The sequence below is a fragment of the Raphanus sativus genome, chromosome 6, assembly GCF_000801105.2.
Source record: "Raphanus sativus cultivar WK10039 chromosome 6, ASM80110v3, whole genome shotgun sequence".
Taxonomy (NCBI): domain Eukaryota; kingdom Viridiplantae; phylum Streptophyta; class Magnoliopsida; order Brassicales; family Brassicaceae; genus Raphanus; species Raphanus sativus.
In genome coordinates this window covers 48,010,998-48,022,824 of record NC_079516.1, presented here as the reverse complement: position 1 = coordinate 48,022,824, position 11,827 = coordinate 48,010,998, and the positions used below count along the sequence as shown (strand labels likewise).

The window sequence follows — 11,827 nt, the reverse complement described above, 5'->3', positions numbered from 1 at the left end:
GCGGTAGCTTTGGGGTCTTACGTCTGGGTAGAAGATGCAGAACAGGCCTGGTTAGATGGAGAAGTAGTTGAATCTAACGATGATCAGGTCAAAGTAAAATGCGAAACTAAGACGGTTAGCACCCCCCCCCTCCCTCCTCCTATTGAGCATAAATCCATCTGTTACCAGATATGAGATTTGCTTGGCTCTTAAGCTACATCATGAAAATGCTCATACTTGTTATGTAGATAGTAGCAAAGGTTAATGCTGTGTACCCCAAGGATCCTGAGTTTCCTGAACTTGGTGTCGACGACATGACAAAGCTTGCCTATTTGCATGAACCAGGGGTTCTTCTTAATCTCAAGTCCCGCTACAATGCAAATGAAATTTATGTAAGCTTCATCCATGTAACCCCTTGTCAGTTTTCCTTCTTTTCTTTTACACTCACTTGTGAATTCATTCACTAGCTTATTTATCATATTCCTTTCATGTTAAGATTACTGCAAAATCATGGCTAATTAATTTGTTAACTGAAAATGGTTTACAGACATACACAGGGAATATACTCATAGCTGTGAATCCCTTTAAAAGATTACCCCACCTATACGGAAATGAGATCATGGAACAGTATAAAGGCTCAGATTTTGGTGACTTAAGCCCACATCCTTTTGCTGTTGCTGATTCTGCCTATAGGTCATGATCTTTCTTGTTTCCTAGCTGAATACCTTTTTAACTAGCAATTTTTTCTTTTTGGCCTCACAATCATCGATCAATAATGTAAAATTTAGAAAGATGATCAACGAGGGAGTGAGCCAGGCGATCTTGGTGAGTGGAGAAAGCGGTGCTGGGAAGACTGAGAGCACAAAGATGCTCATGCAGTATCTTGCATACATGGGTGGTAAAGCTGAGAGTGAAGGAAGATCTGTAGAGCAGCAAGTTTTGGAGGTAGATACAAACTCTCTATCTAACATATTTTTATTAAAGATAGATATAGACTTACTGATCAGTTCTACCTCTCCGGAGATGTCTTGTTATTCTTCTCACATTTTAAATTTTCTGTTTCTGTAGTCAAATCCTGTTTTAGAAGCTTTTGGTAATGCAAAAACCGTCAGAAATAATAATTCAAGGTGGAGTGTCTCTTTCACATTTCTTGATTTTTTTCTTCTCCAGTTTATGTATTTGTTGAAGCCAAAACTTTGACATATTTATTAATCTCATGTTGCAGTCGTTTTGGTAAATTTGTGGAGATTCAGTTCAATCATATGGGAAGAATCTCAGGAGCTGCTATTAGGACGTATTTGCTTGAGAGGTCACGAGTTTGTCAAGTTTCTGACCCTGAAAGAAACTATCATTGCTTTTACATGCTCTGCGCTGCACCAGAACAGGTTAAAATGGTCCCTTTCCATGCGTACATTAGGCTGTGTATGTGATATTCATACTGACAAAAACTAGCTTCTGTTATGAGATTTCAGGAAATTGAGCGGTATAAACTAGGGAAACCAAGCACATTCCACTACCTAAATCAATCGAATTGCCATGCATTGAGTGCATTTGATGATTCCAAGGAATACATAGATACGAGGAAAGCTATGGACGTTGTCGGGATCACTTCTGAAGAACAGGTACTTTCTAACTTTTGACATTCACATTATCAGTATATTCAGTAACGAGGACAACTCATCTTACATTTTAACTTTGTAGGATGCAATCTTCCGGGTAGTTGCTGCTATTCTTCATCTGGGAAACATTGAGTTCGTAAAAGGAGAAGAATCAGATGCTGCAGAGCCCAAGGACGATAAATCCCGGTTCCATCTGAAAGTAGCTGCAGAACTTTTCATGTACATTTTTTTCCAGTATTCTGTGTTCTTAAAAACAACAGTGTTCTTGTCTACGAGAGTGTTAGAAACCCTGCTTGTTCTTTTGTTGGCAGGTGTGATGAGAAAGCTTTAGAGGACTCCTTGTGCAAAAGGGTAATGGTGACTCGTGGTGAAAGCATTACAAAGTCGCTTGATCCTGGTAGTGCAGCTCTAAGCAGAGATGCTCTTGCCAAGATCGTCTATTCTAAATTGTTTGATTGGTACGTAGGTTTAACAATACCTTGACTCCCACTCTTTCCCAAGGGGTTTAGTTTTAAAAGAGGTTTACAAAACTTATTGCTCTCAGGCTTGTGACTACGATCAATAATTCTATTGGCCAAGACCCAAGTTCAAAATACATTATTGGAGTCCTTGATATATATGGATTCGAGAGTTTTAAGACAAACAGGTGCTTAACCGGTACGCTCTTATATTCTTTTAATGTTAAATATCCGTTTTAAGATTTGAATTCTAACTAGCTACGTTACTTCCTGCATATATATGCTCTCTTAATATTATATTTCAAGCAATGTGCTGATGGTTTATTGTTAATACCATAGCTTTCAGTTACTTACCTACATTCCTTCAGTGATTCATTTGATAGCAGATTGTGTTACAGTTCCAACGTTGACTTTCTATTTTCACAAACATTTTGTAGTTTTGAACAGTTTTGTATAAACCTGACAAACGAGAAGCTGCAACAACACTTCAACCAGGTTGGAGACTGATGCTCTTCTCAGATTATTGATTCTTGATTGATATGATATAATGTTGATCCATATTCATGCATCTGTTTTTCTATTTTACAGCATGTATTCAAAATGGAGCAAGAAGAGTATACTAAAGAAGAGATTGACTGGAGTTACATAGAGTTCATTGATAATAAGGATGTCCTTGAACTTATAGAAAAGGTAAGTAATAGCACAATAAGTGGTGTTGAAACCTATGATCAGTTTCCTAGTAGTTCAAATTTTCGTACATGTTGATTTCCAGTTTCTAATATCACATTGCGTCATGTCAGAAACCTGGCGGCATTATTGCCCTTATCGATGAAGCTTGGTAATGTATCAAACCGTCATTTACTTTCTTTCTTGATTTATTCCTTTTTTTTTTTTAATTTTCTTGAATAACTGGCCGAGTTTTTGTTTGCCTGATCGGCAGTATGTTTCCAAGATCGACACATGAAACACTTGCGCAAAAGCTATACCAGACATTTAACGGCCACAAGCGTTTTACAAAACCGAAACTGGCTCGTACAGACTTTACCATCTGCCATTATGCTGGTGATGTTAGTGATCTTATTAAATTACCTTAGAAGCGTATGATTTTATATATATGTCTGTTTTGGAAGTTTCTCTCAAAACATGTAAACTTGGTGTGATGATTGTATCCTCGTTCAACTTCAGGTAACTTATCAGACTGAACTGTTTTTGGACAAGAACAAAGATTACGTTGTTGGAGAACATCAATCTCTCATGAACTCTTCAGAATGTTCCTTTGTCTCGTCTTTGTTTCCAAAACCGAAAGAGGAATCCTCCAAATCATCTAAGTTCTCATCAATAGGCTCTCAGTTCAAGGTCTGAAGATGATGATAAATTCAAAAATATTCTGCTTATATATATTACCGTGATTCTCATCATTTGCTAAAATACAGCAACAACTACAATCTTTGCTCGATACATTGAGCACAACAGAGCCGCACTACGTACGCTGTGTTAAACCAAATAACGTTCTCAAGCCAGATATTTTTGAGAACGCTAACGTTCTGCATCAACTTAGGTGTGGGGTAAGCTTAATGTTGCAGAGAACCTTATGTTTTCATCTTTTGTAACTGTAACAAATTGTTGTCTCTTACATGATTTTGTGAAACATCCTTGCCTGGCCTCAGGGAGTCATGGAAGCCATTAGAATTAGTTGTGCTGGATATCCTACTAGAAAGTCTTTCAGTGAGTTTTTAACTAGGTTCCGCATTTTAGGACCAGATGTTGCAAACAAAAGGTAGATTCATCATTACTAACTTCTGCAATTAACCTTTCAAGTTCTTAGTCTATATTGCTAATAGAAGTTATGGTTTTAGAATTTAGACTCATATAAAACTTTTCTGCCTCTGTTTGTGTTTAAAGCTTTGACGAAGTTGATGCTTGCAAAAAGCTACTAGCAAAAGTGGACTTAAAAGGTTTTCAGGTGCGTTTTCATCATACTCTTATCTAACAGTTTCGTATATGCTTCATGGACACACTTCACTAGACTATTAAGTGACGAGCTGCTTTTCTTCTAGTTCACATGCCATAAGAAATTTGATATATTATATGTTACTACATTTTATCTTTCAAACCACAGATAGGGAAGACAAAGGTGTTTCTTAGGGCAGGTCAGATGGCAGAGCTGGATGCTCACCGAACTGAAGCTCTTGGCCACTCAGCAAGGATCATACAGAGGAAAGTCCTTAGTTATCAGTCGCGTAAAAAGTATATAATGTTGCAGTCCGCTTCAACTGAAATCCAAGCCTTTTGTAGAGGTAATACATTTTGTATCCCATTGCAAGTCTGGTTGATTTTTTTTGGCTTCATAGTTAGTTTCAGGTCTCATTAGTCCTCTCCCACAGGACATGTTGCACGCGTTCAGTTTAGGGCCATGAGAAGAGAAGCTGCTTCTCTGAGAATTCAGAAGCAGGCCAGGAGTTATATATGCCAGACAGCCTATAAAAGGCTGTGTATATCAGCTACTTATGTTCAGACTGGGTTGCGTGCAATGGCTGCTCGAGTTGAACTTCAATACAGGATGAAGAGAAAAGCGGCAATCATTATTCAAGCAAGTTTAAAACCTCTCATCAAATGATCTCTCATTCTTTCTTATCTTATACCTTTCAAGTTTCTGAAATTTGTAAGCTAATCTGATTCAACAGAGTCAGATCAGAAGATTTTTGTGTCGGAGGCGGTTTTTGAGAATGAAGAAAGCAGCTATCACCACTCAATGTGGCTGGAGAGTGAAACTTGCACGCCGAGAATTGCTGAAGCTTAAAATGGTTTTCTTTACTAACTTTCATGAGATGTCATGAATATTCAACATGATTGTGAACAAATGGTTTCTTTGTGTCTTCCAGGCTGCTAAGGAAACAGGAGCCCTCCAAGACGCGAAGAATAAGTTAGAAAAGGAGTTGGGAGAACTCACTTCATGCTTAGAGCTTGAGAAACAGATGAGGGTACTTAAAGTCACACATAACTTTTCACGCTGAATAATTTATTTTCTTAAACCATAAATACTAGATTGTGTTGCTGCTTCTCTACATCTGATCACTATACTGATGCAGATGAAGCTTGAGGAAACTCAAGAAACCAAAAGTGAGGAGATCTCGAAGTTGCAGTCTGCTTTACATGACATGCAATTAGAATTTGAAGAACTTTCCAAGGATCTGGAGATAACGCATGATCTCGCTGCAGAGAATGAACATCTCAAGGTAAAGGCCGGCCATAAAGGTCCTTTTTAGATGAGAACTTTTTCTTCTTCAGACTTTTAAGAAAAAAAAATGATTATGGTTGCTCTGTTTTACTCTGTTTTCTTATAACTCCTAAGGAGTTGGTGAGCTCATTACAAAGTAAAACTGATGGATCCGAGACCAAACATGAAGAAACAAGTAAGCTAAGTGAAGGCCAAATAAAACATGAGGTTCCCGTCATTGACCATGATGTAATCATCAAGCTCGAAGCTGAAAATGAACAATTGAAGGTAGAATCTAATGATATTGGTTTTGAAGATTCATCTGAGATTTTAATGTTTCGTAAAAATAATCTATATCTCATCATGCACACTCAATTCTTAGGCGTTGGTCAGTTCATTGGAAAAGAAAATCGATGCCTTAGACAGAAAGCACGACGAAACAAGCTCAAACATCACAGAGCAGTTGAAGGAGAGTGTTTCATCTGATTATGAGATTGTGAGTGATCTTGCAGCTGAGAATGAACGTCTGAAGGTAAATTTCTAAAGATGTAACTCAACTTAAGCTCCTTTTAGTATTTTTTAGATTTGTTATTCTTATTTAATCTGATGTATGATACTGCTTAGGCACTAGTAAGTTCGTTAGAGAAGAAAAATAACGAAAATGATGGAAATGATTCACCAAACGAGCAAAAGGAGGGGACACATATGCTGAAAGAAGAGAGCTTAACAGAGGATGTTTCAGTTGATAGTGAAATGACCAACAAGCTTACTGCTGAAAACAAAGAGTTGTATGTAAGTTTTGCAAGAGATTTATCCTTTCTCCATTAGAAGGCTGTGGGTTATGGATCTCTTAAATTTACTGATTTTTTTTTCCAACAGGATCTGGTAGATTTGTTGGAAAAGAAAGTAAAAGAAACAGAGAAGAAGTATGAGGAAGCAAGTAAACTTTGTGAAGAGAGGCTTCAGCAGGTTGTAGAGGCAGAGACAGAACTAATCCAGTTAAAAACATCTATGCAAATGTAATCAATTTGCATTCTCTCTTAAGTCCAAAGTATCAGTCATCTATCTTCTTATTTGCTATATGTTTGCATTGGCAACAGTTACTACATATTCATTACTTATCTACTTTTTTTTTTTGATCTTTAGGCTTGAGGAAAAGGTCTCTGACATGGAAGCAGAAGACAAAATTCTACGGCAGCAAGCACTGATTAACTCAGCTTCCAAGAAAATGTCACCCCAGGTGTCATTTTCAGGACCTCCGGTAAAAATCCCTTTCATACTTTTAGATAGAATATTTTCAAGAAATGTGTTAACCTCTTTGATTCTATGTACAACTTCCAGCCAATGGAGAACGGACATCATGTAAGTGGTCAAAGATTTAAATCTGGATGAACTATTCTTACATACACTTAAATCATCTTTGCTCTTTCTTACAGGTATCATCATTGGCTCCTATACCATCAGGAAAGTTTGGGGCAATGTCTTTTAGACGAACCCTCGAACAACAACCACATGTATGTAAACTAACATTGTGATACTTGTTTGCATTTGGTTAATAAGTTTATGTTCATATTTTTTTATTTTGATGCAGGAATACGTTGACGTCCTTCTCGGTTTTGTTTCTCAAAATATCGGTTTCAGCCATGGAAAGCCTGTTGCGGCGTTTACAATATATAAATGTCTCATACACTGGAAACTATTTGAAGCAGAGAAAACCAGTATCTTCGATCGTATTGTTCCTCTTTTTCGTTCTGCTATAGAGGTAACCTGATGTAGTAGTGTCTTAAAGAAAAAGCTTAGCCTTGCGTTAGGTTGAAGTTGACATCATGCTTAGCATTCTGTCCCTTTTCCAGAATCCGGAAGATAATGATAATTTGACATATTGGCTAACAAACACATCTACGCTACTGTTCTTGCTTCAAAGAAGCTTGAAAACTCATGGCACAAATGGTGCAAGTGCGAATAAACCTCCTCAGCCAACTTCATTTTTTGGGAGAATGACACAGGTAAAACTGACTTGAGAAACGTATTAATATAGTCATAAAAGCTTTAACTTAAAGAGTTCTATGTATTTTGTGGGACATGACTGGCAGGGTTTCCGTTCTACCTCTTCGGCAAGCCTTTCAGGTGATGTAGTGCAACAAGTAGATGCTCGAGTTCCTGCTTTGCTTTTCAAGCAGCAGCTCACAGCCTATGTTGAAACGATATTTGGAATATTTCAAGAGAATGTGAAGAGAGAACTAGAGCCTGCGCTTTCGTCATGCATTCAGGTAGACCTATCTCTATATGTTTTACTAAAAAAAATTAAATTAATTTTTTTTAAGATGGCCTCTGCAAAGAGATGTCATCTCGCTTATTAGTTCTCAACCTATGTTTCAGGGACTGAAAGATTCGTCAAATGAGCCCTCTGCAGAGAACTTACCAGCTGAGTCATCTGAACAGAACTCACCAGCAAAGCCATCTGAAGAGAGTCAACAGGCAAAGCCATCTGAAGATAATCCACAGGCAAAGTCATCTGAAGATATAACAGAGGCAAAGCCATCTGAAGAGAGTCCACAGGCAAAAAGATCTGAAGACAGTCCACAGGCAAAGACATCTGAAGAGAATCCACCCACAACGCCATCCACAGAGAATTCACCAGCGAAAACTTGGCAAGGCATCATAGATCTTTTGAATCGGCTTCTCGGCACATTGAAGAAAAACTATGTAAGAACCTTTCTGTATTCGAAGGTAATCTGATTGTATGTACTCAATGTCCTCTCTGAAAAAATTTCTTGTTACAGGTTCCTCTGTTTCTTGCTCAGAAGATATTCAGCCAAACATTCCAAGGCATCAACGTTCAAGTCTTTAACAGGTAAATCACACTCCCCTATCAACCTTTAACGGGGTGTAAATCTCATATCCCACCACCATCAAGCATTAAACTGAAAGCTGTAACATAACCAATGCAGCCTTCTGGAACGAGAATGCTGTACATACCACATGGGCAAAAAGGTGAATGCTTGGTTTAATGAACTAGAGGAATGGTGTAGCCAGGCAACTGAAGAGGTAAATTCTCAATTGTCTTAAAATGATCTTAGTAAGCAAAAACATTTCAGAATCTTGATTGCAACAAAATTCTGCTTTGAAGTTTGTAGGGTCTTCATGGGATGAACTTAAACACACAAGACAAGCTGTGTTGCTCTTGGTCTGTCTTTTAAGAAGCAAATTTACAACACTCTCTCTTCTTTCTTTTACCTGAGTATATCACATGATTCCTCTTCCAGGTTACAGAACAAAAGTCCACAATTACATATGATTATCTTACCACTAACCTCTGCCCGGTAACTACTCTTTGCTTCTCTGATCTAAAACATTCCTTTCAAGATAAAATAAAAAATAAAAATAGAAAGATGCTTTGAGAATGCTAATAGTCACGCCCTCTTCACTCTTTCTTTAATCTCTCAGGCTCTTAGTACTCAGCAATTGTATAGAATATGTACCCTCTGCAAAATTGATGACCAGGAGGATCAGAATGTATCTCCAGAGGTATGTTTCCTCTGTACACTTCTCATATAAACAATAACACATTTTTTCCAAATCTCTCCATATATCATTTCATTATCTGTTCTCAAATAAAGACACATACATTTTTCCAAATCTCTCCATATATCACTTCATTATCTGTTTCATGTTTTCTATCGATGATGCAGGTGATTTCTAACTTGAAACTTCTAATAACAGATGAAGACGAAGACAGCCGTTCTTTCTTATTAGACAATGATTCCAGGTATTAAAAATATTAACAAGGCGCCTAAATTTCTTCAGATATTAGATACTCATGAACATTGTCTTTGTGAAACTCAGTGTCCCCTTTGCGGCCGATGAAATCTCAAACTGTATGGAAGAAAAAGAATTTGCAAATGTAAAGCCAGCGATTGAACTCGCTGATAACCCTAACTTCCAGTTTCTAAAGGGCTGAGACCTATTTTTGGTCCGTCCTTCATCTGACCACTCAATTGTACAGTAGTAGTCCCTTGCACAGATTTACGGAATGTAGAATCTCGATAGGTTTTATCACGTAGGGTTTTCAGAGGGATTCTTGAGCTCAACTGTATCGTTCTCCTGCTCTCTTCTTTTGATTTTATTTGATTTGATTCTTACATGTTCATCTCCTTAGGCTGGTTATAGGTTAAAGCCAGCCAATAATTATTTACTTGTAGCGTAAGAAGCTTCTCTATGTAAAACTAACTTGGAAATCACGATACTTTTAAAGTTTGGAGTGTTGTTTTGCATTTCTTCTGAATGTCTACAATGAAATCTCAAAATAAGATGATAAAAAATGTAGTAGACCGACAAGTATTGATGACAATAACTAAGGCTCAAATTCCAATTTTTTTTCTCAAATTCCAAATTGGTTACAATGTTCGTAGAAATGTGGGAATGTTGACCTCAAAATGCAACGTCCGTTCTTCTCACTTCAATGTTATATTTGATTTTGATATCATTTTTAATTTTACTTAAAAAAATGACCATTCTCATAAACACTTTGAATTTGTGATAGAATAGGTTAAACTAACTCTACTAAATCATATATAAAATGTTTAATAATCATTTATAAAAGTTTACAAAACCAATCCTACTTCTTAAACAATAGACCTAAATTAATAATTGTTTAAATCCTAAGCTAATATATTTTTGATTGAATATAATTTTGAAAAATTGTAGTTAATTTATGGTATTTTAAGCAAATTTTTTTCAAAGGAAATGTGTGCTACTTTAAAAATATACAGTTATGATTTTTGGGAAAAAGGTAGCTAAGACTTAAGAGTCTATTTGTCATAATCTACTCTATTAAAATAGAGTCCTATTTGAAAATTACCTTGGCATGTTTTAAATTTGGGCCTATTAAACAATGTTGTGACTAAACATACTTAAATTAAACCAATGATTTCATTAATGTTATTTTAGTTGTTTTTAAATATAATCTTACATAATCATTAGCTTAAACCTATCTAATATGTGTTTCCAGCGGAAAACTCATCGTAGTCGTCGTCTGGAGCTAGAGTAAAAAAGCCATGAGTAGTGAAAAGTAAAATTAGGTAATCTTATGTACGTTTCTCTGATCTCAGATTTTGAAAATCTTATGAATAATAAATTGAATTGGAATTTATTATGATGGTTGAATCCTGCGAATGGAATCATACGAATGGGTGGAGAGAGTAATGAAGGTGAGATGGTGTTAAACCATGAAGATGATGAAAGCGAATCTCAAGAGTTGGAACTACATCTGTGCTTTTGTATGTAAAGGTAGGTCCTTTATTCTCTTCTACAGATTTGGATGATATCTGTCTTTTTGCACGCTTTGCTTATTCACTTTGTATTACATGGTTAGAACAAGGAAGCTTTAATTTAGGTTGTGTGACATATCTGAATTTATAATGTGTAATTTCTTTTGTTTGGTCTCAATGATTCATGTTTTGGTATTGTCTAACTTGCAAGAAGATACAGACTATAAGAGTACATGCCAAGATTCAGGCACAAGCCTGATCAGTGGTAAGAGTACTGGAAAGACATCAAGAAGCTGGAGCGTGGTGTACATGCTCTGTCCAGAATCGAATATATGACATGATAAAGAGAGGAAGTTTACAAACCAAGTCTGTTAAACTTTTGATTCTTGATGAATCAAATGAAATGCTGAGCAACGGTTTTGAAAAACCACATTTACGATGCTTACAGATACGATGTTCAGATTTGTTTTATTTCTGCTACTTTCCTCAAAAGATTCTGGAGTTGACAAACAAGTTTATCATGGATCCTGAGAGAAAACTTGTGAAGCGTGATGAGTTGACACTTGAAGTGAGTGGTTCTTTTGCTTAACTCTTAACTTCAACCATGAGACTACAACATTTTGCTTTTTCAGGGAATCAAACAATATTATATAGATGTTGGGGAAGAAGAGTGGAAGTTTTTTTTTTTTTTTTGCTAAAAGAAGAATGGAAGTTTGATACACTTCGTGATCTTTATGGGCGGCTATTATCAAAAGCTATTATCTTCTGCAACACAAGAAAGGTACTCATGTTCTTAAGTTATCTGGTCTCTATATATCATATATGTCAGATAGTTGAGTTGCATTTTTTTTAAAAATGTATATAAGGTGATTTAGCTTACTGAGAACGTGGGGAGTAGTAATTTTGTAGTGTCATCAATGTATGGAGACAAACATCAAAAAGAGAGATGGAATCATGAACGGATCTGGTCTTTTAAAAGTCGCTTCTCAAGCTCCCACTACCCTTCGATGGCAATGGACAGTCCAGAGATAAGTTTCTTCACGCATTACCATCTCGGTTCAAGCTCGGGTTATTCAGACATGTCTGAGCGTCTTTTCATGTTTGGTGATTGTGGAGGTGGTGTAGCTGGTCAGATTGGTCATTCTCTTGGTTCCAAACAAGAAGTGGAAAGTGTAGATAGTAGAGTTTGCCAAGTCTAAGAACATGTGAGAACAAAGACAATACTTTGTACTATTATTTGTTAGAAAAAAATAATATCCGCGCATCTGCGCGGGTCAATCTCTA

The 11,827-nt window shown here is 36.6% G+C and overlaps 1 protein-coding gene and 1 long non-coding RNA gene across 6 annotated transcripts; both read left to right on the top strand.

The window, feature by feature from the left end:
* On the top strand, window positions 1–9,417 carry LOC108808728 (myosin-10-like). Its single transcript, XM_056988407.1, has 41 exons — window positions 1–114; window positions 228–371; window positions 527–672; window positions 768–924; window positions 1,048–1,106; window positions 1,205–1,364; window positions 1,452–1,601; window positions 1,681–1,817; window positions 1,910–2,056; window positions 2,143–2,244; window positions 2,494–2,551; window positions 2,645–2,746; window positions 2,857–2,894; window positions 2,997–3,123; window positions 3,242–3,412; window positions 3,490–3,621; window positions 3,724–3,833; window positions 3,959–4,019; window positions 4,176–4,353; window positions 4,441–4,646; window positions 4,741–4,860; window positions 4,939–5,037; window positions 5,146–5,292; window positions 5,409–5,561; window positions 5,656–5,805; window positions 5,898–6,065; window positions 6,153–6,292; window positions 6,420–6,534; window positions 6,615–6,635; window positions 6,710–6,787; window positions 6,865–7,035; window positions 7,127–7,279; window positions 7,367–7,543; window positions 7,653–7,979; window positions 8,057–8,127; window positions 8,225–8,321; window positions 8,404–8,460; window positions 8,540–8,596; window positions 8,721–8,801; window positions 8,966–9,042; window positions 9,120–9,417. The coding sequence occupies exons 2-41, from the start codon at window positions 294–296 to the stop codon at window positions 9,232–9,234; spliced, it is 4,893 nt and encodes a 1,630-aa protein (XP_056844387.1). The 5' UTR covers window positions 1–114; window positions 228–293; the 3' UTR covers window positions 9,235–9,417.
* A 691-nt stretch (window positions 9,418–10,108) lies between these two features.
* On the top strand, window positions 10,109–11,827 carry LOC108826067 (uncharacterized). 5 transcript variants are annotated; one of them, XR_008934717.1, is made up of 5 exons: window positions 10,109–10,354; window positions 10,472–10,562; window positions 10,764–11,111; window positions 11,176–11,324; window positions 11,410–11,827. It is a non-coding gene; the product is annotated as an uncharacterized LOC108826067 (long non-coding RNA). The 5 variants fall into 5 exon arrangements; XR_008934714.1 differs by having other exon boundaries at window positions 10,110–10,354; window positions 10,758–11,111; XR_008934715.1 differs by lacking the exon at window positions 10,109–10,354 and having other exon boundaries at window positions 10,361–10,562.